Here is a 27,090-nt window from a genome sequence, read left to right as displayed (position 1 = left end):
GAAATGAAAGGATATTGATGATGTGAGGAATGCATAAGTTTTAAGTTTTATTTGTTTTTAGTTAATCCATTTGATTGGTTAATTAGTTCTAAGTAGAATGTGGTGAGTATATTATGTTACAGCATCTTCACAATGAACTGTGTGACTCTAGAGAACTGGCTTTTATTCTTTGCCTTGTTAAGTGGGCAGCAGCATGAATTAGGACAGTTATCTTGCTCTCTGGGTTTCAGTTTCCTCGTGTGTAAAATGTAAGTCCTCTTAACTTCTGAAATTCTATGAATCAAAGTTAGAAATGTAGTTTTATGTAACCGAAATAAAAGTCAGGCCACAGTCACTTCTTTTCAGTATTTGATATTAACTTTGAGAAATAATCTACAGTTTCACTAGAAAGAAATTAAAAGTTTTAACATTAGATTTGAAACAAGATGCTCTAGTGGAATGACTATAATCAATAGTCATTCCACTGTACTGTATTGACTGATCTTGAAACAAACTTTTTATCTAATATTATAAATGTAGTTACTATTTTTTTATGGATTTGCAAATATAATGCTCTAATGAACTTTACACCAAAATGATATTCAATATATGGGAAGTTTCCCTGTATTCAGTATGAGTATTATACCAATAGATAAATTCATTTGTTTGATGTATTTCTAATTATAAAACTTTTTTCTTGTATCTTAAGTCTGTCCCCTCTGTGGAGGAACTGGTAAGTATGCCTTTTCTGCTTTGCTTTAATACGTCATGCTGAAGTGTTCTTAGTGTTTTATTTGCATATTACATGTCGTCACTCTTTGTAGGAAATGATGTTAATGATGGCAGTTTTTGTTGTGTGCAAATACTTGAAAAGTTCAGTGGGAGCCTATTGCTCTTCTTTTACTGCATGTTGTTAAAGATTTTTCTTTTGTTTGTGATTTCTAGCCATTATTTGCAGAGCCCATTAAATTTTTTGCAACTTCTGAGCCTTGTAACCTGCTCAAACTTCTACTTCAAAATTGGTTTTCCCATTTGCGAATATAGAAGATATAATATATTATAAAATATTATAAAGTTTTTTTAAAGGCCCATTGACGTTTCTATTTGAAGTTATTTCCAGAGAAAGAATGTACATGTTGGTTTCTTATTCAACACTGCATGTGCTCTGCCTTTTCAGCAGTTTTGAGAGTAATTGTGTGGTCTTTGAAACTCTGTCAGATTCTAGTTTGTCGTATGTCTCTACTTCTTTTGAAAATATACTGTTTGGAAATACAAGTACAAAGTGAACCTCTTGGTTGTTACTTAATAACAAACAGGTTAACCTAAGATAAAAAAATTTTCTTTAAATCTAGACGTCATTAACAATTTTCTTAATCCTATTCTTGTTTGCATCAGTTAAGTTCAGGCTGAAATGTGTCAGATTTGTTAGTGGTTTGAATCATTAAAACAAAGCGGTAGCTTAGTGTATTTCTCACATTTCATAAATATAGCATAAATAGTTTACTAAAGTAATAGAAATAAATGATGCTCAACAAAAAATTTCTTTAGCACATACACCAAATAAATCTTTTTCTTTTATAACTCTTTTTCTAAATCTAACATCATCCACCCCAATAAGTGTCATAAAAAGGCTTATCATTCATGTTATCCATGTTTCTTTGAATATGCTACCTTGTAGGAGACAGATTCAGAAATAGAGATTTTAATAATTTCAACTTATTGTAAAGGGAAGATTTTAGATTATTAATTCTTCAAATACTTTGAAAACAATATCTAGAAATAGTTTGCTAATGTTTATATATTTCATAGAAGTTGAAAAAGTATGCTTAATCTTACTATGTTTCATATGCATATACAGTGGCAAATATTTTTAAGCAAAGAAGAGATGAATTTATCCAGTGTTTGGTAGTTGTTCTTGGTTTTAGCTTGCATATTAGTTATTTTGCAATTATGGTACTTGCTGCCTTGTGTTTGAAAACATTATCTATTGACAGTGGTCAAAACAGTAAGTAGACTAAGGCAGAAGGTTAAATTAGCACCAAAATATATTCTATGAATTGCTAGAAGTGTACTTATATTTGTTTCTCAGCTTTTCAATATCTGGAATAGAAGGGGAAACAATTACTTAGAAACATCAGTACCATAAGATAAAAACAAAATTATTTGCTCAAGAGAAACAACTTTTCCTGGTGTTAAGAGAAGATTTTATTGAAGTCCTCATAAAGGGGGCATCATGGTGTAGTGAGCAATCTTATCAGCCACTCTGACCACATTTTCGTAGGTCTCTTTATTCTGTGAGTCAGTAAAAGCAGTTCTGCTAATGATAAATGCAACTTTGCATTTGCTATTCTTGATCCAAAATGACACTTAAAATTTGTATCAGTGCCTGAGCCTTCATTCAACTCAAAAGGGTTTTGTTTGGCTGTGTGTACAGTTTGTGTGTTTGAGTGTGTGTGTGTGTGTGTGTGCATGCATGTGCACGTCCTATGTGTTTTAAATTTGAATTAATTACCTTTAGGCAGGATTTCTTACTTTCTGTTTTTCCATTCTACTCTGTCCTGTATGCACCTCTCTTGTCTGTCCTTGGATCCTGAAGGCATTTACATTTGTGATCCTTGGCATATAGAAATAGATAGACTGTACTTTATACTTTTAAGGTAAATTGAACATAACTTCTCACTTGTGCACTTATGATGAAAATGTGATGGCAAAGATCTTGAGGTTATATTCTCTGGCTATCACCTATAGATTCACATACATTGGATTATCCATCCAGTGGCACATAGTATGGCATCTTCTTATGAAAGTTAAGAATGGATGGCCATCCTACTTCATAGTAGGTGAGGAAGGCAGGTATTTTCCTCAGAAAACAGTTCAGTATCCTCTTAAACATGTGGACAAATTGATGAACCATATGCTAAAGTTGAATATTAATCTATAATGTACATAGGCTTATCTGTAGAAGTTTTTCAGTGTGGAAATATTTTAATGCAGTTGTTACTAGTACTACCTCATAACAGGTCTCAAAAAAAAAAATCAGAATGTCTTTTCTAATTTAACCATTTTAAGTTTCTTATAGTCCTCCAAGAAAAGTCAACTATAAAATGTATCTGTTGTAACTGAATGATTGTGACTTGCTTTATAGATTGTTGTACTAAAGTCAATGAAATGTTTGGGAACAACCACCAAACTGATTATTTTATTTTAGCCTGATTTCTCGAGTCATCTTTAGAAAGGAAATAAAGAGGAGGTTTAATTGGAACATTCCTATTAGAATATCCTATTAGAGTATGATTAATAGCGGCTGGGAGAATAGTACTTCTCTTTGTATCCTCAGTATCTGGATGCCCCAAGACATGCAGCTATCTTAGGCAGAAGTGAACTTTATGGTGCAGGTTAAAAAGAAGGGAATCCAAAATCTTTGTCTACCCTTTTATAGAAATGATGTGGCAATTTTTATCATATGCTTTCATTGACAGTATTATAGACTGTGTTTTTGTGTATTTTGAAGAACTGGGCTGCTGAAGAATCTTAAAAAAGTATTTTCATTAAATTATGTTTCTTTAAAAAATTGCAATAGGAAAGAGAGCTTGAAGCAAACAAAAAAGAAAAAATGAAAGAGGCTCAACTTGAAGCTGAAGTGAAGCTGTTGAGGAAAGAGAATGAAGCCCTTCGTAGACATATAGCTGTTCTTCAGGCTGAAGTCTATGGGGCAAGACTGGCTGCCAAGAACTTGGATAAGGAACTGGCAGGAAGGTGTGTAAAAATTGGGTACCCTGGGGATTGCAAGGGTAGTTCAGTGGTAGAATTCTCGCCTGCTGTGTGGGAGACCCGGGTTCAATTTCCTGTCCATGCAGTCCTCTCCTCCCTCAAATGGATTCCCTTTGGTGACACACTGGACTCTTTGTTTTAATCTCTCATGGTAGATGGAATATTAATCTTTGCCCTGAGGATTATTTTACAATCAGCTCAAACTTACTGATTAATAAATACTGATAATAATATATATTGCAGATACATTTATTCATATTAAATAAGTATTGCTGGGTTACACATACATACTCATACACACTGATAGTAACTTACTGTGAGATGCTGTTCTAGTTTGTAAACTGCCAGAATGTGATATGCCAGAAATGGAATGGCTTTTAAAAGGGGGAATTATTAACTTGCAAGTTTACAGTTCTAAGGCTGTGAAAATATCCAAATTAAGGCACCAGTAAGAGTGCCTTCACTTAAGAAAGGCCGATGAAGTTCAGGGTTTCTCTCTCAGCTGGGAGGACACATGGTGAGATCTGTTAGCTTTCTTTTCAGTGGCTTCCCTAGGGCTCTGTTTGTTTTGTTGGCTCTGTCAGATCTGGTGGCTCTCATGGCTCTAAAGCTTTTTCCAAAGTGGTTCCCTTTTAAAGGGCTCCAGTAAGCAACCCGACCTTGAATGAATGGTGGAGGCACATCTCCATGAAAACAATAAAAAAAGATACAACCCAGCAATTTTGAATGAGGATTAAAAGGACATGGCTTTTCTGGGTACATAGTAGATTCTAACCAGCACATTCCACCCTTTGGACCCCAAAAAGACAGTGTTCTTTCCAAATGCAAAATACATTCATTCCATAGCATTATCAGAAAGCCTTAAACCATATCAGTAACAATACAGATACAATACAAAGTCAGAAACAGAAGAATATCTCACAGGCATGGTCTGTCCTAAAGCAACATTCTCTGGCTCTGGACCTGTAAAACTCAAAACAATTTATTTACTGCCAACATACAAAGGAGGGGCAGTCATAGGATACATATTCCCATTTCTATTGGAGAAATTGGTCTGGTCTCTAGTGAGAGAAATTGATCACCAGACCCAAGCAGTTTCAAAAATATACAGGACAAGTGCCATTATAATTCAAAGTCTGAGAGTCATTTATCTTCGGGGCTATAGAAGGCTGCAGTCTCACCCTTTCCTAGGGCATACATAGTGGCCAGCCTGTCCTGGAATGCAACCTTGGGGGACTTGGGGAGACCACCTTTTTCTTGGCTCCATCCTCTCTAAGGATTGGAGCCGCACCTGGGCTCTCTGCCATCTCCGGGGCATACATTCTACCCCGCCATGTGGTGGCAGCCAGACTTTCCCCAATCCCCAAGGAATGTGCTTCATCCTCTCCAAGGCCTGAGGTGGCATGACTCTTCCACTGCAATGAGGTGGAAGGCCTATCCTCTGTCTTCGGGGCAAATTCACCTCCTCCAAATACTTGGGTGGGTCTAGTCTCCTGGCCCAGTTTCTTGACTTCAGACCTTAGCCACACGGTTCTGCCTCTGAAGACATTCTACCTTCACTTTGTCCTTTTCTGAGCCTTTTAGTCCAGACCAGCAGCCATTCCATTTATACAGATCTCACAATACGCTTGTCGGCTTTCTATGTGGTAGACAAGGATCATGCCCATCAGACAAAAGAGGTTTCCACAAATCCTTCCTGGATAACTCCATTTCCAGCCCTTGCTTTTTCTGAAATGGCTGACTGGTTCCACGTTTTGTTAAATCCTTATGTAGGACACTATTCTCTGGGGGCTCGCTTTCTGGAAGCACCAGAATTTTCAGACCATCAGTTTCTGGTGTTGTTATATCCAAGAGTTCAGTTTGTAGCTTATCTTTTTCCTGTCACATTTCACTATATGGTGCAAGGAGAAAGCAGGCTGCACTTTCCACATTTAATTTGGAAATCTCTCCTACTAAATATCCAAGTTCATGGCTTTTAATAATTGTCTTCCAGCCAAAGCCACTAGTCAATTTTCCCAGATTATCTGCCATTTTAAAGCAAGGATCACCTTCCTTCAAGTTTGCACAGCTTATTTCTCTCTAAGGCTTTACCAGAAGTATCTTTAGAGTCCACATTTCTACCAACAGTCTCTTCAAAGCATTCTAGGCTTCTCTATCAAGCTCCTCATAACTCTTCCAGTTCTTCCCCTTATCCATTTAAAAAACCTTTCCAACACGTTTGGTATTTGCAAACCACAGCACCCCACTCTTGGTACCAAAATCTTTTCTAGTTTGCAAGCTGCCAGAATGCGATATACCAGAAACAGGACAGCTTTTAAAAAGGAGAATTTATTAAGTTGCAAGTTTATAGTTCTAATGCTGTGAAAATGTCCACATTAAGGCACAGCCATGAAAATGTCCAAATTAAGGTATCAACAAGAAGTTACCTTCACTCAAGAAAGGCCAGGAAGGCAAATGAAGTTTAGGGTTTCTCTTTCAGTTGGAACATGGTGAAGTGTGCTAGCCTTCTCTTCTGGATTCTTGTTTCATGAAGCTCCCTTGGGGGCGTTTTCCTTCTTCATCTCCAAAGGTCCCTGGCTGCGTGGGCTCTAAAGCTTTTTCCAAAATGGTTCCTTCTTAAAGGGCTTGAGTAAGCAACCCCATCTTGAATGGGTGGAGACCCACCTCCCTGGAAACTGTCTAATCAAAATTTACCACCCACAGTCAGTGCATCACATCTCCATGGAAACAATCAAAAAAGATACCACCCAGCAATATTGAATGAGAATTAAAGAACTTAGCTTTTCTGGGGTCCATGACATTTTCAAACCATCACAGATACTAACAGCTCTGTAGAGCAGCACTTTTCAGCCCTTTCCTGCCTTGACACCATAAATACATATTGTTTCCATGTAGAACAGTACTTCTGTAAGGAAATCTTTCTGTGATCTTGTCCCTCAAGAATACATGTTGGAATTAAGTTAATGATGGTGATTTTATCATAGTAATTACTCAGAGTTTTAAATGCATTAGTTTTTTAAAGTAAATTATTCACAAACTGGTGATTTATTTTTAGTACTAAATTATTTCCTTCTTATTGTTTAATGTTGCATTACAATCTGGTGTGCAACAAATTAAAATAATTTATATTGTCTTGAAGTGTACATTTTCTGGCTTTTTTACCACATTTAAAATAATCATTTTCTACAGAGAAACTGTCATTAGAAGAAATGTTATGTTGTGGTTATGCTCATTTAGCGGTTAGTGTTTAATATCTCACTGATTTCCTTGACTTACTTTGATGCAAGACATGAATAAATTGTTAGAGGTATGTGAATTAATTATATGACTAAAGGAGTTCTCATTCCTTTTTTTTTCCCACTGGTTTTCCCCTGAAGATTTCTGTCCTTTTCAAGTTTTCATATCTCTGTAAATCTAAGAGACATCAGGAGCTCCTTGAGTATTAAGTTTTAGTACTAATTGAGATTATGCAAAATCACTTAAATTCAGTAATTCTTCTGAAATCTTCCTGTGGTGAGCATAATGAAAAACTAACTGATCTAACTCTTTTTCTCACTATGAAGGGTTCAACAAATACAATTACTAGGACGAGATATGAAGGGACCTGCTCATGATAAGCTCTGGAACCAATTAGAAGCTGAAATACATTTGCATCGTCACAAAACTGTTATTAGAGCTTGCAGAGGACGCAATTACCTGAAACGGCCAATGCAGGCGCCACCAGGCCATGTATGCTTGATTTGATACCACTTCCCCTCAACCTCTTCCTTCTTTTTTTAATCAGAAGTTCTTTCCATTCTTTCTTTGATTCTAGTGGTATTTAAAATTATTTAAAAAGTGAAAATGGGATTAAATTTATTTAAAATAGAGACATTTTAAAATTTTTAACAACCCATAGAAATTTTGGTAGCTCTTCACAGACTTACTTAGGCTCTGAGAGTGGACATTGTTAGCAATAGTATATTCCTGTTATTTTGGACTATATTTAAAAATGTTCTTGGATCATGATTGGGCATGCTTAAATTTGTTTTAAGTTTAGCCTAGAGCATGTGGTTATAATGACAGATTGGCAAATATTTTCGAGTTGGTCTTTAAAGGAATTTTGATAACTAAATCCATATATAGATTCTGAACTAACCTTTATGCCTGTTTAGTCTTGAATTAAGATGGAATTTGAGATATGTCCAATTTTCTGATTCTGTAGCTGCTATTGTACAGGAACCTTCCTTTCTATCTGGGTATATAGCTGTTATATTTCATTACAACAGCTGCTTGATAACACAAACCTTAATATATGAAAGCATGTCTAACTCATAGCCAGTGGCTCACATATCTTAGTACCAGATAAAATATGACCTTAACATAGTAAAATAATTTGTTCTCTCTAAAATTTATTGTAAGAAGAATTAATACGTACATGGAATTAATGGGTGAGGGGTGATCATTGCAGTAAGCACTTTGCCATTGCCTACTCTGGTACGCATTAGCTTCTAGATCCAGTGTATTTGAGGAATGGAGAGGTTTGGAGGAAGAAAAATAAATACTGTATTGGATATATCAGGTGATGAAAGCATAATTGTGGAAATGGCTAAAGATGAGGCTGGAGTTTTAGTCAGTAGCGAGATGAGAAAAAATTTTCTAAACCATATAAAGGAGTTTGAATTTTAACCTCGCAATCATGAGACTTTTAAATAAAATAGTGGATTTAATCAGAATTATAGTTTTGGACAGTTGCTTTGGTAGAGTGAATAGGAGAAATTGGAAGAGGGCCAAATTGGAGTCCAGGAGCTACATTATAAAGATACTAGAGTAATCTAAGAAAATGATGAGGGAAGGAAAGTTGCATTTGAGAGGAAGGACAGGTTTGAGGAAATTAGAATCAAGAGGACTTGGTTATGTAGGTAAGTGAGAAGAAAGACTCTAAGTATTTGATTTGGGCATCTGAGTAATGTGATGGCAAGCACTGATAAATAAAGAAAAATGACAGTTTGGGGGAAATGATGGTAAATTCAGCTTTAGAGTAGTATTTGAGGTGCCAGTGGTACTTCCAAGGTATATCCAGTTGATTATATGACTTTAAATCAGGAGAGAAGTCTGAGTTGAAGAAATGTTAGGGAAATCATTCATCTATTATAATTGAAATCAGGGGACTGATTAAGTTCACCAAGGAAAGTGTGTATATATATATATATATATATATATACACAGTGAAAAGAATAAGAGATCAAGGATGGAAACATTTATGGAGTGAGGGAAGGAAATGGACCACCAAAGGAAAGAATTGAGATGGGGCTCTGAGAAATAGAAATGAAGGAAAAGAGAAGATTTCAAGGAGGAGATAGTCAATAGTATCAGCTTCTTTCTGCAGGGTACAAGTAGGGTAGTGACTAGAAAGTGTTCATTTGATATAGCAGTATTGGTTGCCAGTGACTGTAGAGAATTTCAGTAGTGGGGGAGGGGGTAAACCCTGATTACAATAATCAGAGCTGAATGTGGGAGGTAAGGAAGTAGATGTGGTGAGGATGAACTTATGTGAAGATTAGGGAAAAGGGGTAGGCAGAAGTTAGTAGCTAAAGAGGATTTTGGGAGCTCGAAGGGAAGATATTTAAGTCCTTCTGTTTAATATTTGCACATGGTCAATATTTAAAAGCTGGAGAAGACTTGAAATTTGTTTATCCACTGAATAGGGAAGGAGTTTAGTAGAAAAGGAAACAGTAAATATATCAGAGAAAGATTGTTAATAGAGCAGAGTTCTTTATTTAAAAGGTAGACATCAGCGCACTAAGTAGTGAAGAAAAGTTGTTTTTCAATTCTACATTATTTTTCAATGTCAGTTAAAATGAACGTAGATCTTTAAGATATTTTCCAGTGAAAATAGGCAGTTATCTGCTTTTCTTTCTTAAAGATAATTTATTCATCAGTAATTTCTGCCAATAATTTATTTTGTAATATTCTACAGTTTAAAAAGAGATCTATCAATATTATAGAAACTATTGACAAGAAAGGTGAGAAAATCATCTATAAATTTCAACCATATTAACAGAACAAAACTGTTTTCACTTTTCCATTGTATCTATTAAGCCTTTGATAACTTTCTTAACACTATAGTATATACCCACTCAGAAATTTAAAGATTTCTAAAAGTAACTTATGTAGCATGGATTTATTCCATTTGGGTTCTTACTTAGTAATACTAATTTTTCCTTCTTTTCTCCCCAATAAGGATCAAGACTCCCTAAAAAAAAGCCAAGGTGTCGGTCCAATTAGGAAAGTTCTCCTCCTTAAGGAAGATCATGAAGGCCTTGGCATTTCAATTACAGTAAGAAGTAGTGCTTCCAGTCTTTTTTAACAGTTACCTGGTATTTGCATGCTCCTTTGCTGGACATCACTGGGAAACAAAATACTCTAGATATATTTTCTAAATAGCTTAATTTATCTTCATGGACACCAGTACTTATGTTTTGTGTAAACTTTTTTTGGTTTGTAAATCTTCCTAGCAACTGTTAAATATATGTTTAGTAAGCATAGTTTAACATTTTCATTTTGACTCAGGTCATATTTCTGAGCCATATACTGAGGAGCCTTTGAAATAATTGTGACCATTTTCTTCTGTGTTATATGGCTCCAGATTGTACTGGTCTTCTTTCTAGAGTGTGTGTGTTGGCCTTCTCTTATTTCTTTGCTGTCAGATTTCACTGATTTTGGATCCAAAGATTATATATTCTTTTTTAAAAATTTGATGCTTTTACAAACAGTTGCCTTAGGCAACATTCTTGAGATCTAAACTGTTATAAAGTGCATATATTTGGAGTTACTTTGCCTGTATTCTCACGTCTTTGATCCAGATGAATGAATAAGGTAGCTTTACTCTAAGTTTCATTTGGTAATGCTTAGGCATGGCATAAGTTTATTTGCTTTCTGGTATGGCTTAATATAGGAATGTTTCTTATAAACAAAGGTCAATCCAGTGGATATTTATTGAGTACCTATCGTTTTTAGTGTACTGCCTAATTTCTGGTAGGGAGAAAAGACATGCATATACATACGTCAATAACTATGACACAAACTACAAACTGATTACTTCTTCAATTTTCATCACACATTCTTTTCACAGTTTAACATCTCTGAAATGTAGATGTATCCTGTATCAATTGTTTTTGTGGTACATAAAATAATGGTGGTACTTAAAATAATGGTGTGTCTTACTGTCAATAGAGATTTAGATTTGAAAGAGCATGATAGTGTTGTGGACTATTAACACATAAATATTCATTTTTAATAAAAGAGTTCAGTTTTTTTTTCTTTTGGCTCTGCAACGTGTTTTAAAAAAACACAAGTTATTAATCATTTTGCCCAAAGGTAATTCTATGATGCTGATAATAATTTATTTACTATTAATTAAGTACAAATAAGATTTCATCCAACTTTTATAGAGATAGTATAATTGCTTATTGAAAGATATTTTTTAAGAAAATACCTTGATTTAGAATAGTCTGTGACTATGCTTTCCAAAGAGTAAACTAATTTACTGAACTTTTGTGGTTATTGTTAGGGTGGGAAAGAACATGGTGTTCCAATCCTCATCTCTGAGATCCACCCAGGGCAACCTGCTGATCGATGTGGAGGGTTACATGTTGGGGATGCAATTCTGGCAGTCAATGGAGTTAACCTAAGAGACACAAAGCATAAAGAAGCTGTAACCATTCTTTCCCAGCAGGTAAGTTCCCTTTATGTAATTAAAATTTCATTTATCAAATGGTCTTTTTGAATCTATTGAATACTTTATACTTTCCTAGAAAGAAAGTTTTTCAAATAGTAAACTGATAGATGCAGATTTGTAATTTGCTTCGATTTGGGACCTTTATAGAAGCCATTCAGCCAGATTTACTAAAAAGAGGAGTTCTATTTGCTTTTTTTCACAGCAGTATATCTGTGAACAAGTTACTTAACTCCTTTGTGCCATAGTGTCCACATCTGTACAGTAGGGATTGAGATAGAGTGGTGAGGATTAAGTATGTCAATACATATAAAGTACTGAGAACCTGGCACTTAGAAAGCAAACCATCATTAATGACTAAAACACTACATAAATATAAGGTATTATAGAAAACTCAGTATTAGAAGTGGATTGATTTTACAGTTAGAACTGAAAGGGTCCTTAGAAATCATCTAGCTGAAGCCTCTTATATAAAATGACTAAACTGAGGTTCATAGAAATTAAACAATTAAACAAGATCACAGAGCGAATAAATTATAGAATTGGGATTAATACCTATGACTCATTTATTATCCATTTTGCTTAGGATGTGTTGTTTTGCTTTGTTTTGACATTCAAGAATAGGGTTAGGGGAATTAGAGAGGTGTTGGTAGTATATGAAGGTGTTTGTTGGATCATCAGTGAAGTATGCCAAATAGAACTGAATCTCAGAATTGAAAGTGAACTTATAGCTCATTTGGTTCAGCTCTGTGTGGGGCAGGAATCTCCTTGACAGCTTCACTACTTACTTGCTTTGAAGGGCTGATGATATAGCACTTCATTCTGTTGTTGCACAGTGCTGATTTTCAGAAATCACTTCCACATATTAAGCCTGGAATTTGTGCCTCCATGACAGCTACCCACAGAGCTAATTCTCATCTAGAACTTCAGTGAAGGCCTCTGCATTATCCATCTTTCTCCCCAAAAGCATACCCTTAATAGGAGAGATACAAGAATGCAACCTTGCCTCTTGAAGTTAGTGCTTTCTCACCCTAATTCAGCTGCCATCCAGTGGCACAAGGGTGAGATGAATGGCAACTGTGGTGAAGAACCACAAAACAGGTACTCATAAAGCTTTTAAGAAAACAGTAAATGACATTAAAATTCTAAGACATAACCTTGAACTGCCAGGAAGGAGGATCACCAGAGAGCCTAATTTAATGAGTAGCAATCAAAATTGGTATGGTTCCTTTTAACCAAAGGCAGGCCATAATTTTTAGAGAGCTGTAAAACATCAGGCTTGTGTGTAGTGATTGTACTCTTGTTAAATTACAATTAGAGTTTGAAATTTTTTTAACAAAATGATTGTGACTTTTTTCTTAAACATAAAATTGTTATTAAAGAATAAATAACAGTTACAAATATTACACATTTAGTGTGGCGTAGTAGAAAGAGCCAGGACTTTAGAGTCAAATTTCTGTTTTTCTATTTGTTTGTTCATCATATTAGGAAGGTTATTTATTCTTTGCAGCTCGCGTTCAGGTTTCTCATTCACGTAAAGATTACAATAGGATTGTTCTGAAGATTGAAGGATGTAATTTTGCTCAGTAAACAGAGTAATTACTATTATTACTAGAAAAAAACACCTTGATTAGCACCATGTTTGGTACTCAGTGAAAGTTAAGGTTCAAGAACTGCCATATTCAATAAGAAACAAGATATTATTGTATAGGAGTTTCTTGACTTAGTTAAGGTTTGTTTAATGTCCTTAGGTGCAACTTTGTTTAATATCTGCCTTTTTAGATGGATTTGCTGAATTGCTGTGTAAAGTACAAAATGACAAAAGGGCTCCTAAACTGAGCATTTGTTCCAAATTAAGTAAATGAATAGTGAAGCATCTTTTATTTTGGACCTGTGGTCATTAGAAAGAGCTACTGTAATGTTAAAAGGAAGTTGCTTATAGAGAGGATTCACAGAGATGGTCTGGACCTGATGGTCTCTAAGACTCCTTCTATATGATTTTAGAATTACATTATTTGCTGTCTTGAAAGGAGCTACAACTTAGGTGTAACTTCTTTCCCCTCTACCTACCTCATCCCAAAGAATTTGGAAATCCTTTTTTAATTAAAGTCACTTGACTTCCTTGTTTTTCACCTTTTTAGAGAGGAGAGATTGAATTTGAAGTAGTTTATGTGGCTCCTGAGGTGGATTCTGATGATGAAAATGTTGAATATGAAGATGAGAGTGGACATCGTTACCGTTTGTACCTGGATGAGCTAGAGGGAGGTGGGAATCCTGGTGCCAGTTGCAAAGACACAAGTGGGGAAATCAAAGTATTACAAGGTAAAAAAAAACACTCTAAAATTTGTTACTGATGTATTATTATTAAATTTTAAAATAAAAAATATCAGATGTTCTATATGAGTTCTAAACAGTTTTATACTATAAAACAGTAGTACTCTTTCAATGATGGAGATACCAAAGGAATAACTAGCTTCCCCTTGCTTATAGTTTATTGAACACCAGTAATTATGCCAAAATTGTATTTACATATAAGTTTTCCTAGATTTATCTTGGACTGTTAAGACAAGTACATTACTGATTACTGAACTATAGTGATCCTTGAAAATAAATAAAATTCAAGTCTTCTAGACTCTGAAGCAAACACCAACATGCCTTTTAGAACAGATATATCTCGTGGTCTCTCAGTCTTAATGCAAATTCTTCTCTCATAAGACAAAATGTTCTAGGTTAAGTATGGAAAACTGTTTAGACTCTGGTCCTATGATTATAATTAGAATCAGGAAATGTGATCTTGAGGATCTTTGGTTTAGTTCCTTTGCTATCATTTACACACATTTTAAGGAAGCGTTTGGCAGTACATAAGGCAGTAATCTTAAATTGTCATCTTTAGATCTCTGGGGGACCATGAGGTCAGAACTTTTCATAATAATACTAAGGTGCTGTTTGTTTTTTGTTTGTTTGTTTTTAAATTGGGTCGACATTTGTAGTGATGGTGGGTAAAACTGCTTGTGTCTTAGTACAAATCAAGCAGTGACAAGCCAACTGTACTTGTAATCGTATTCTTCCTTGCCATGCATTTGTATTTAAAAAGAAAGAAAGAAAAAATGCCATTTTCACTTAAAAATCTCTGATGAAGCAGTAAAAACTATTAATTTTATTATATCCTATCCTTGAGTAAATTTTTTTTAATATTCTGTGTGATGAAACAGGAAATAGGTATGAAGCATTTCATGCTGAACTAAGATGCTTGTCTTAAGAGAAAGGGCTTAAGTGATTCAGTTGATAGCTGAACTAGCCATTGTTTCATGGAAGACAATTTTACTTGAAAGAATGACTGACAGAGTAGGCCCATCCTTGAAGTAAATAGTTGACAGTATGTATTGCCAATGACAAAATGGGAGCTTTCAAGTAAATATTACAATTTTGTAAAACATGTATCAGCCACTAGGAGCTCAACAGCTTTCTAACACTTAAAACACTTTTCTATGAGATTGGTGGGGACATGAATGAATGTGATTTTTTGATATGGTAAAATAAAATGTGCCAACTTTTGGAATTGCTGTATTATTCAATGATCCAATATTTTCCAAATGACCAATGCATAATGATGTTACAAAATCATGCATGCATCAGGGTCCATCCAAAGTACAAGATAGACAAATGGATTTTAATATAAGAGAATATGAAAAGTTCATTGATATTGTTTCAAATTCCATATTGTCAAGTTTTGGTATAACATCAAAGAACATTCATAGTTATCTGAAATGGTTATTAAAATTCTCTCTTTTTAAACTGTGTATCTGTGTGAGGCTGAACTTTCTTCATTTCATATACTTATAACAGATTGAGCAGTGTCACTGTGCAAATTGTATACTGTTTAAGTCTGACTGAAATAACCAGAATGTGTACTCTTATGATCTATCAATATCACATAAATGGAAGTGAAACAGCCAACTTTTATTTACTTGGAAGCCTATTTTCTATATTATAGGTTATCCAACATTAGTTTTAAATTTTAGCTAAACATTATCTTGCCAACAAACTGAATTTTTAGTGATCAATGGGTATATCTATGCCAGTCAACTGGAGTTAAATATAATAATCTGAAAGCAAAAATGTAAAAGAAAAATGCAATTCACAGTTCAATAGAAATTTGTTTAAGTGAAATTGAATTTTACAATTGTATATATCAATTCTAATTTTCATAGAAAACTTAGTAGGGAATTTTATACAACTTTTAGGTAAGTCCAATAGATAATATTTAAAAATCTGTACAGCATTTGATATCTGTTATAAGAAGAAAGAATTCCTTTGTCCAGAATTGCTAACATGATTCATCTAGGGTCCTGTTATTTTGCCGTATGTTACTATTGCCCATTCCTTTGTTTCTTGCTCAATAAAATTATAAGACTAAGATTTTACGACTAGAAAGCATCTGTTTTTATTTTTCCTTTCTTCCAGGATTTAATAAGAAAACAGTAACTGATGCACATGAAAATGGAGACCTGGAAACTTCGAGTGAAACTCCCCGAGATGACAGTGCTTCTAAATTAGATGATCTGCACAGTCTGTATCATAAAAAATCTTATTAAAATTGACTATATCTCCAGACAAGATTGTTAATCAGACTATTCTGAATTTGGGGTACTAGGGAAGATGGTAACAAAGACTATACATGATTAAGGGAGGCTTTTTTTTGCCTAAATGAAAGGCGGATTCCTCAGGGCTTCATATGAACAATTCTAAATGCATAAAACCCCTGTTAGAGTCTGTGGGATACCATAGTTAGTGAGTGCATGTAAAGCAATTTTGATTTTCTTAAAATTGTAAACACCAAAGTGTGTGTTTCCTAAAGGGAATTTCCTAGGTACTCTTAAGTCCCAAATGAAATACTGCTGTTTTCTTTGGTTCCTTTTCCATTTAGTAAGACAGTGTTAACTGGACTTTTACAAGAAATAGTCTTTATATACGAGAGAGTAAATGACTTCATATTATACACTCCAGAATGTTAAATGTGGTGTTTCAAAGGACAGAAGTTGACTCAATGAATTGCAAAAATGTTGGCTTGACTTAATTTTTTTTAGTTGAAAGAACAGTCATAGTTTAATTTTTTTTTATTTATTGTGTACCCTGAGATCTAAGTCAGTTCTTAATGATCACTTACTGTAATGAGTTTGTCTTTGAGCTTTATTCAGTGCAGTTCAAAATAGATTTATTTAAGCAATCTTTAATCATTGCTGCACTGGAAATAGTTTCTGAAAAATTCTTGCACATTTTACTTTTTTTGTTAAAAGAAATATAATGAGTGTAAAATATCTGTTCTCAATTATGTTCATCCATGTGCATGGTAGTGGAGCATTATACTGTTAATATTTAGTCCCAACTGCTTATTTTCTGGGTTCCACAAGAAACAGTTTTACATATTTTGAGTTGTTCATAAAGTTTGTTGTGTAATAGTCCTCGCACTTAAGGATAAAAGCGCAAGTAAATAAATACTGTTTTCTGTTAGTAAAAGTGCAAGTTTAATACTATGTTACAAAATACACTGCATTGAAACAGGAGTTTTCTCTCAAAGTAACTGATTTGAGAGCATCTAAAAAGCTGAGAGCAAAGGTGTGCAAAAAGACTTGATATGGTCATTGTTTTGGTTGACTTTTCATGTCAGTGTATATTCGACTAGAGCACTCTTCTGATGCAAACTCTATGAATTTGCTAGTTCTCTTACCAAGGTTTAAGCATGGAGTGTCTGCCCTTTTATTTACTGTTCTCTAGGTCACCAAACCCTGCTGGGCAGTCAAAACACTGCATTTAATGAGTTGATAAATTTTGCCAGTTATCACTGTTTTAAAGGATATACATTTAAGGGAATATTAAGTGGGGCAAAGCCTAATAGGCTTTTAGAATATCAGTATCTTTCATTTCTAGTATTCAGATGCTATGTGATATAAAGCACATTTTTTTTTGTTTTTTCTAGGTGCACTATATATTTGTTCATAGATAAATCTATAAAATGTGTATACTTTATTTGGTGACTTTGCTATTTATAAATTTTATGTTTTAACTGCTGCTCATTTATGGTTTGTTTGGGTGGTTTTGTTCATCTGTATATCACCATTGTTAATTTGTAATAGAATTGCACTGCAGAGTATATACTGTTACTGATATTAAAGTACACTATAGTATAATATTGCCTCTAAGCAAAAGCTAGTATTTAATTATAACTGGATAAGTAAGTTACATATTATTTGCTCAGACAGGTTAGACCTCTTAAAAGAAAAAAAAAAATTTTCCCTTCATGCATCCCCCCTACACTTACACAAACCCTGATGCATGACATGAGATCTGCAAACTGGATATCAGCCGGTATATTCATTTACAGAAAACATCTCCATTGTGGCAGATCTGGAAAGTTTTTTTTCTTGTGACATGAAGCCATGTTATTTTTATCTTCATAAAACACAATTTGGGATGGGATGCCATCACATTTTCAGAAAATGTCTTTTTATCTGTAACTATGACTGAATCTTTAGGAAACATAAACTTTGATTTCCAATAACTAATGAATCTCTTAAGAGAATTTTTGAATTGGCATTTTTGTAAGGATGCAGTGTAATTCAAAGACTTGTATGAAATGGTTACAATAATAAATTCCTTTCAAGAACTGATAACAGAATGAAAAATTTTCATGTAGTTTAAAATTCTATAGGCTAGTTTCCTTTTTATTACTGCTTCACTTAGGTTTGCACACCTGTATAAGAGCACAGCAAGCTTCCTTTCAGTTGTGAGACTGAAATGTTAAAAGTTCATTTTAATATATATGGCCTTTTTGGGATGAACTAAGACTTATTTTAAACAAGTGAAAGAAAAGCCATTTTTATATTTTCACATTTATAAAGAAGAAAACCATATATAACACTCGGGCTTCGAGGACAAAACCAAACACAGGAGGGAACTACTGCAAACCCATTACAATTAAAAAAGAAAAGAAAAATATACATATTCATATACAGAAAGAATAATTAAGAAAAATTTTCAACATTACATGAGGGTTTGGTGTATGTGTATAAATATTTGCACCTTGAACTCTAAAATTATCTTCTACAGTATTTCTCTTATGAAGTTAGTGGAAAAGGTGATGTTTGGGTTATGGGTCTTTTGTTAAATAGATTTAAGAGAGATTAAAATTTTATAAGTTTTGGTAATTATAACTGAATAGTTGTCAGAAGTTGGCAGAGCTTGTTCTTGGTGCTGTTTTTTCCCCCCACTGCAGTCAACTTATTTTATTTTCTAGTTTACAAAGAGAAAGGTATATTGACTCATGTGTATGTGGAACATTCTTATGACATCCTTCTTTTTTTTATGTAATTCATTATTCCACCTATCTAGTCTTTTAGGTTCAGCCTGAAATCTGTAGGATTTACAACAAATGTATTATATAATCTAGTTAAATTGGGTTTAATTTTTTTTATTAGCCTATAAATAAAGATGGCACCTTCTACCTTAAATGGTATTGGTTTCATTTAAAAAAACAAACATTTTAGTTTTCTTTCACTTTAAATATTTTTCTTTATTATTTGTTTCTAATATCTTCATTGTTTGTACCAACATATCTTAAAGTACATGCAAAAGCTGAACTCAGTTACTATGGTGAAGCTGTATGTTTTGGTAGGTGTTAACTGTTTAATCTTTAGAACTATTTAATCTGAGTTCATTAAAAACACGCTGGTTGGAAGGAACTGCCAGAGCAACTGTGAAACAAGTTTTCTGTTGCAATTTAGCAGATGGAGAAAATTCTAGTCTCCCTAACCTAGTTTTGAGTTATTTATTATGGCCAATCCATAAAAAATTAGAAAACCAATCCTAGGTAGTATGCAAGGAAGGCTGTTCTTCCATTTTAATCAACCAAACATATATAATTTAGAAATTCCCAAATATGCTTAAAATATTAGAAACATTTGTTTTAATCTGTGGTTCAACATCTTTGCCTCAGAATTTTTACATATGGCAATTAACCTATACAATGTGTAGTAATGCCTTTTCTTTGCTAAGGGCATTTAAGGTTAGGAATTTGAACTTACAATTGGTATTATACTCAAAATATTAATATAAATCATATTTCAGGAAGGGACTTGTATTATGAATGTTTAGAAATACTTAGTGTTAATACATATGTACTTTCTGTATATGGGTTTAAACTCCCAAATCACTAAGCCCTTTGAAAAAATATTCTTCCCAGAATTCATCTGCATAGGATATTTTTGAATTTGTGACATTTAAAAGATTTGGTCTGCCATGTCGGAGACCTGGGTTCAATTCCTGGTGCCTGCCCATGCGGGGGAAAAAAAAAATTGCATTTTCCTTGTCAATCAGTGCTCTATTTTAGATGGTCTTATAACTAACTTTTTTTTTTTGTATTTTGTTTTTAAACCAAAAAGCATTGTAGATTACCCTGTGCTGTTGGTGCTAAATATTTGTTTGGTAATAAATCTTTTTCAGGTGTATTTTGAGAGACATATCACTGTTGTGGCAGCCATGAGAATGCAACTCTCAGATCTCCACCTGCAGGGAGCATGACTGACTGAAGGCCCCAGCTACTGCGCTCTGAAAGCCATCACTGTGTTCATGCTGAGGCTACGCGTCCCACAGGCTGCTCCCAGCCAATGACTGATCACGACAGGGGTGCTATGCTATACCTCCTCAACCCTGGTTCACAGACTCCCTGGTGATCTTGCCAAACTCCCTTAGGATTGCATTCTAGTCTCAGAGGCTTCCTCCCAACTTCTTTCCTCTTCTTCTTGACCTGAGGTCAGGCCTGTATTGTGGTCTGATTGCCTCTTAGCCTCCCACCAATCCCAGCTCCTTCCTTATTTTCCCTCACCAGTGTTGCACAGCTAGTAAATCTATTACACAGCTAATCCCATCTTGGTCTTGGTGTAGCTGCACTAACACAAGTGGTCTAGGAGTAGGGTCTGAGGAGATGGGTGGTAAAATGGGAATTGGGGAAACTGGCTCATTTCCTGCCCTTAGAATGAAAAGGACAATACCCTGGTTGGTAAGTTGAGTAATACAGTGCTGGGCACAAGTTGCCAAGTATTTCACAGGTGATTCACAGAAGATTCACAGGTGATTAACATAGGAAGCACAGAACTAGTATTATTAGGAAGTTCGGGCTTTAAGGTCGGTCCTTGGCTGGCATCTGGTAACTCGAATTTTGGGAGTGATCCCATCATTCTCTTAACTGATAAGAATGGTTTACTGTGCCTAAAATGTTTGTACAAATAATAGGATTTACACTGAACACCTATTTTTCTTCTAGGAGTCTGGAATTTAGGTTTGTGGTAGGCAGAGGGTATGTATGTAACTGACCCGTGATAAAAAATCAGAGTTCACAGGCTTAGACAAGCTTCCCTGGTAAACAACACTTTAAACATGTTACACATACTGCTGGAGGAATCACACGTTTCTTGTATGACTGCACTGGGAAAGGACTCTTGAAACTTGAACCTGGTTTCCTCTGGACTTTTTCCCATGTGCCTTTTCCCTTTGCTGACTTTGCTTTGTGGCCTTTCTCTGTAATAAATCACAGTTATGAGTACAACTATGTGCTTAGTCCTGTGAGTCCTTCTAGAAAATCACCAATCCTGGGTTTGGCTTGGAACCCCAGAAACAGGTGCTGATTTGGGAAAATGTCCTAGTTCAGGGAAATTCTCTAGAAGTTGCAGCGACGCAGACATTTGAAAAATATGGGGAGACTGTTGCCTGCAAGAAGAGCTGTTGTATTGATGCCCTGCAGAAGGATAATGAGAGTTGAAGGGCTTTCATCAAGATGATAATGCCTAAATAAGAGAGCCAGAGGACTTCTAGGGTAACTTACAAGGAGGCCTTGTCTGCTGTGGTGGAAGGATTGAAGCAGCTGTGCTTGAAGCTGAAGATCCAATTGTTAGGGTTGCAGGGCTACTAGAGACTTTTGAATGCTCAGCCAAGGCTGTCTGTTTTGCCAAAGTCAAGCGTCCTGATGGGGAAACCCTGAAACTTTAACATTTGCCATGGGGACATCTGGTCTTGCATATGTTTGCTGGAAGATACTGAGGAGGCCACTTGTCCCCAAGGTAACAGCTGCCTCACCTCTCTTGGACACCAGGTCTGTAACTAATGGTAAATTCTAGGAAGACCTAGCTGGGCCTGATAAGGATAAAAAAGTCTATATACCAAAAATATGAATTAGCTAGCACATATCAGCAGGAGCCAAGGGAGTACTCCTGGGTCTTGAGAGTGCTTGATCAAAGAGCCAAAGTGTGAGACTGGATAAACAACACACTTTCAGGATACTTTCTCTTTTGCTAGTGAAAGAAATTCTAAGTGAAAGGGGTTTGACGACATGAGAAATTACCCACTGGCTTTGAAGATGGGAGGAGTCATAAGGCAGAATATGGGTGGCCTCTAGGAGTTGAGACAGCAGTCCTTGGCTAGCAGCCAGGAAGGAAACAGACTTACAATTTCAACTGAATTCTGCCACAACCGTGAGAGCTTGCAAGATGACTGAACTCCAGATAAGCTTGGTTGGCACCTGGATTTTGCCTTGTAAGGCCCTGAACTGAGAACCCATCCAGTTATGTGCCTGGACTTATGGTCTACAGAGCTGTGAGCCAATAAATGGATGTGGTTTCAGGCCACTAGATTTGTGATGATTTGCTGCAGAGCCATAGAAAACTAATACATATTTTGGAAATGGCTTAATTGCCATAACAAAGGCAAGAATTAGGCTTTTTGGAATGGTCACATTATGTAAGGACCAAGACCCACCAAAGGATTATGTTCCATGGGAGGGCCCAGAGACACACCATTCAGCAAGGCCAAAGGGAATGTAATTAAGGTGCTAGACACCAGCATAACCCGTAAGTTTGGTGGTGGCTCACCTCTTAAAGCCAAGACTCACAGAACTGGGCCTTTTAATATCCTTGGGGATGATGGCATCCTCTTAAGTCATGAGTTAGCTGGTGCTCATTCAGCAGAAAGGGGCCACAGTTACTATAGCAATGAGAAGGGTCATAGGGGAGTCATGGGGTTTGACCCACAGAATTGTGAAGATGAATGAAGGAATGTGGTATCCTTAGGAGTGAAATACATGAGAGCAAGTAAGGATGCTGCTTGACATCTAAAAACAAACAAAATGGGGAAGCTGGAGGCTGAGAGCCATGCCAATAAAAAAATCACTACACCTTGCTTAGTTTGCAGACCTGAACTACTTTTCTGATCTAGATCCCGCTGACAGAAGCAGTGGCCAACTCCTACTATGAAGGATTGGACAATAGCATGTGGTAGTTCCCTCAATCCTCCCCTGGAGGAATCTACTGCCATTTAATTGGATACATGGGGAAATGGGATAACCAAGCCTTTTACCAACTTTTGAGTTGAAACTGATACCCAGAGACTCAAAGTTGTCTCCAGCATACCCCCTGACACACCCAGTGGGCATTTCCCAAGTCCTCACATGGCACTGATATACTTGGCAGCTGGTATAATTACCATGCATTGACCCCCTGCTCTGGGATTAAAACTATTATAGTGGGGAAGGGCAAGTGGACAAATTAAATTTACATACACATACACCTCAGCCAAGATAGGAAATCAAACCAATATTGTATCCCAGAGATGCTAGCCCCAATCATGCTTCTGTTTAATACACAATCTGACCCTTGAAGAAATGAGATGATCTTGGAAGATGTCTATAGACTGCAGCTTAACCCACTAGTACTACAATAGTTGCTGTGCCAGAAGTGGTTTTATTGCCTGACTAGATTAATAAGGATGCAAGTACATGGTATATGGCCATTGATTTGGGAGGTGTGTTCTTTTCTGTTCCAACTGAAGGGGATCAGAAGCACTTAGCATTCATGTGGAACAGACAATATTCATTTATAGTTTTACCTCAGGGACATGCTAACTCTCTTCCATCTCTGTCATAATATAGTTCAGAAGATCTGGCTTGCCTGGATATCCCACAGAACATCATGCTGATCTGTTACATCAGTGACATCACGATGACTGGATAAGATGAGCAAGAAGTGGCTTGTTTGGTGGCTGGAGGCTTTGGTAGGATGGGAGATAAACCCTACAAAAATTTTGGGACTTGTCATTTCAGTGAAGTTTTAAGGATCTAGTGGTCAGGAGTATAACAGGCTATCCTTCAAAAGTAAACAACAAAAAATGGGGAGGGAGAGAACATAACTCAAACATCTGGAAAAGGAGAAAAAAAGTCTTTGTCTGGTTTATAGGTATGTAGGTGGGCTACATGATGCAAACCAAAAATGGATGACAGCTACATTACAGGAATATTGTAAGAGTGGCCCTCAAAGACAATGGAGAGGGAAAACTTTCCAATGAACAGAACTGCAGGTCACCCCTATTGTGTGGAAGCAGAAGTGGCCTGAGGTGAAGATAAATACAAATTCCTGAGGGGGTCGCCATTAGCCTAACTATCTGATTAGGTGCTTAGAAGGAAAAGGACTAGAAATAAGAGCCAAGAAGAGACAGAGGCAGGTGGATGGACATATTAGTGTGCACTAAATGTGAAGATTTGTGTATCCCATCAATGCTCACCAGAAAACATCCACTATGGAAAAGGTACTGAACAACCAAGTAGACAAAACGAGTCATCTAGTTAATAGTAACTAGCCTTTGCACCTGCCACCCCAGAACTGTCTTGATGAACAGGGTGGGCATATAATGGCAGAGATGGAGGCTATGTATGAACCCATCAATATGAATTCCCATTTTCCAAGGCTGATCTAGTCATGCCTGCCTTTTAAAGGGCAAACTGCCAACAACAGAGGCCAGTGTTGGGCCCCTGATAAAGCACAATTCCTCAAGGAGACCAACTGCTACTCGGTAGCAAATCCAACTACATCAGGGCCCTATCATCTTGGAAGGGAAGTGGTTCATCTTCGCAGGGATGGATATGTATTCCAGGTACATGTCTGTTTTTCTTGCTCAAACCCTTAACAGTTACCACTATCCAGAGACTTACAGAATGTCTGATATACAGACAGAATTCCACACACCACAGCATCTGACCAGAGGCCACATCTCACAATGAAGAAGGTAGGAGAATGGACCGTGATCATTGGTGGGAATCACTGATCGAATCACCTTCCACATCATTCAGAGGTAGCTGACTTATACAGAATGCAGGAACATAGTTTTTAAAACAGCAGAGCTGCCAAGTTGGAAATAACACTCTGAAAGGATAGGGGCCATTCTTCAGGATGCAGCGTGAGTACAGACCTCTATACAGTGCTGTGTCTCCAACAGGAAGAATACATGGATTCAAAAGATGGAAGCTTACTATCACTGCTTCAGTTTGCCAAAGCTGCCAGAATGCAATATACCAGAAATGGATGGACTTTTATAAAATAGATTTATTAAGGTACAAGTTACAATTCTAAAGCTGTGAAAATTTCCAAATTAAGGCACCAAGACGAGGATACCTTCTCATAGAGAAGGCAGCATCAGATTCCTCTGTCACATGGGAAGGCATGTGGCAAAGTCTGCTGGCTCTTTGCTCCCGGGTTTCATTGCTTTCAGCTCCTGATTACAGTGGCCTCCTCTCTCTAAGTGTCTGTAAGTCCTTTCTCAGCTTCTCCAGGGCAAACCCCAGATTTCATTTTTTGCTTAGCATCTCCAAACATCTGTGTCTGTCTGCTCTCCAAGCATCTGAACCCTGCTCTCTGTGTCGGCTCTTTTAAGGACTCCAATAAACTAATTAAGACCCACCTTTGATGGGCGGGGCCACATCTCCATCTAATCAAAAGGCCCCACCAACAGTTGGGTGAGTCACATCTCCATGGAAACAACCTAATCAAAAGTCCCACCAAACAATAGGTCTGTCCCCACAAGACTGGATTAGGATAAGTACATTGCTTTTCTAGGTACATAAAAGTTTCAAACCAGCACACTTACCATCACTCCCAGAGTTCCAATGGATGGAAAATCTTGGTCCTCAAAGGGAGCACACACTTGCCAGGAGATATACAGCAAGGGTCCCAATGAACTGTAAGTTACAGCTGCCACCAGGGTACTTTGGAATCCCTGTGCAGAGAGCAACAGGCAAGAAGAGAAGCCATTACTGGCAGGGGATAACTGGTTCCCATCAGCAGGAGGAGGCAGATCTTTTATACAGTGGGGAAAGGAAGGAATAAGTGAGGACCCATGTGACTTACTTGGGTGCCTCCTGGTAAGCCCTTGCCCCTTCTACCTGTAATAGAACACACATGCAGCAATGCTAGACTCATGGGATTAAAAAATGTTTTGTAAGAGTATTTAATAGAACAGAAATATATACAAAGTTTAGTAAAAATGTGGGGGATATTTTATATATACACAATAATATCTCAATTTTAGGGTAGTTGAAGGACAGAGGGAACTAGAGAATACAGCAAAGTGTTTATAGTGATTATTTCTGGTGGCTAATGACTATAGGCAATTTTTATTTTCTACTTTGTGTTTTGTACTTTCAAAATATCCCACAACAGAACATACAATTCATTTTTATAGTTAGAAAAAAATATTTTACAAAAAAAAATTAGATGTCCCAAAATGCCCAAAGTAAATACTGGGTTATTTTTAAGCATCACATAATTGATTACATCTAAAAACATCCAATTGACTTTTAAAACTATCCTAGGAAAATTGAATTAGGAAAACAAAAGTAACACCAAATAACTTGGTTGTAGTGGTGGTGGTGTGTATGTGTGTGTGTATGGGGGTGGTTGGTCTCTGTGGGTACTCACTTTTCAAAGTAAATCCTTGTGGTGATTTAAAAGTTTCTGATAATAGTAGCAGTTACTAGTATTCACTGTACTTTTACCTTGTGGCTAAGGTTCAAGTGAAGACATTTATCACACTTTCATTCTCACAAACATCTGATGCACATTAAAAAACAAAACCAAGGGCGGGCCATGGTGGCTCAGCAGGTAGAGTTCTCGCCTGCTATGCCAGAGACCCAGGTTTGATTCCTGGCGCCTGCCCATAAAAAAAAAAAAAAAAAAAAAACAACAACAACAAAAACCACCAAGCTCAGACATGTGCTGAAACTTGCTCAAAGTGCTGGTCAATCACAAAGCCAGGACAGCAGCCAAACCTTTCTGAGTCCAAGGTATGCAGTTTAAATGTCTCTAATGGTAACTGGTAAGTTTATTGACATTCCAAAGGAGAAAAGAGAATAGGACACAGCAACCTGAGGAAATAATAACTGAAGATTTTTCAAAACTGTTTAAAGACATCAAGCCATAGATTTAAGAAGTACTATGAATCCCATATAGGATGATACCAAGAAACTCTCATCTAAGTATTTCATAGTAAAACTGCTAAAAATGAAAGACAAAAAAGACATGTTACCTTAAAAAGAGAACTGAAATGTTTTCTTTACTAATGACAGCTGACATCCCAACCTAAATAATGAAATCAAAGACAATAAAATGATATTTCCCAGTGTATAAAAATAAATAACAAACCCAGAATTCTATTTCTAGAAAATATATCCTTAAATTATGAATGTCAAATAAAGACATTTTCAGTCAAGCAAAACCAGAAACATTCACATGCAGAGGTGCACAAAAGGA

At 36.1% G+C, this 27,090-nt stretch overlaps 2 protein-coding genes across 5 annotated transcripts in view; one reads left to right on the top strand and one right to left on the bottom strand.

Annotated features, from left to right (window-relative positions):
* The window catches only part of GOPC (golgi associated PDZ and coiled-coil motif containing), a 59,796-nt gene extending 38,725 nt beyond the window's left edge, over positions 1 to 21,071 (top strand). Inside the window, exons 3-10 of one of the 3 annotated variants that reach the window (XM_077162747.1) lie at positions 689 to 712; positions 3,560 to 3,735; positions 7,314 to 7,479; positions 9,974 to 10,069; positions 11,303 to 11,467; positions 13,609 to 13,789; positions 15,932 to 16,036; positions 19,967 to 21,071. In XM_077162747.1, the coding sequence (XP_077018862.1) occupies positions 689 to 712; positions 3,560 to 3,735; positions 7,314 to 7,479; positions 9,974 to 10,069; positions 11,303 to 11,467; positions 13,609 to 13,789; positions 15,932 to 16,036; positions 19,967 to 19,977 (924 nt within the window). In that variant the 3' untranslated portion in view covers positions 19,978 to 21,071. Of the gene's footprint in view, positions 1 to 688; positions 713 to 3,559; positions 3,736 to 7,313; positions 7,480 to 9,973; positions 10,070 to 11,302; positions 11,468 to 13,608; positions 13,790 to 15,931; positions 19,940 to 19,966 lie in introns of those variants that run through there. The other 2 variants (XM_077162746.1, XM_077162748.1) reach the window with 2 other exon arrangements.
* DCBLD1 (discoidin, CUB and LCCL domain containing 1) overlaps positions 20,899 to 27,090 on the bottom strand; it is an 88,519-nt gene continuing 82,327 nt past the window's right edge. The window contains exons 15-16 of one of the 2 annotated variants that reach the window (XM_077162745.1): positions 25,430 to 25,558; positions 20,899 to 21,040 (exon numbers count right to left, since the gene is read on the bottom strand). In XM_077162745.1, the coding sequence (XP_077018860.1) occupies positions 25,470 to 25,558 (89 nt within the window). In that variant the 3' untranslated portion in view covers positions 20,899 to 21,040; positions 25,430 to 25,469. Of the gene's footprint in view, positions 21,041 to 25,429; positions 25,559 to 27,090 lie in introns of those variants that run through there. The other variant, XM_077162743.1, reaches the window with a different exon arrangement.

The sequence above is a fragment of the Tamandua tetradactyla genome, chromosome 5 (genome assembly GCF_023851605.1).
Source record: "Tamandua tetradactyla isolate mTamTet1 chromosome 5, mTamTet1.pri, whole genome shotgun sequence".
Classification (NCBI taxonomy): domain Eukaryota; kingdom Metazoa; phylum Chordata; class Mammalia; order Pilosa; family Myrmecophagidae; genus Tamandua; species Tamandua tetradactyla.
Note: the sequence above shows the minus strand (reverse complement) of the source record. Positions and strands in the feature narration are given on the sequence as shown.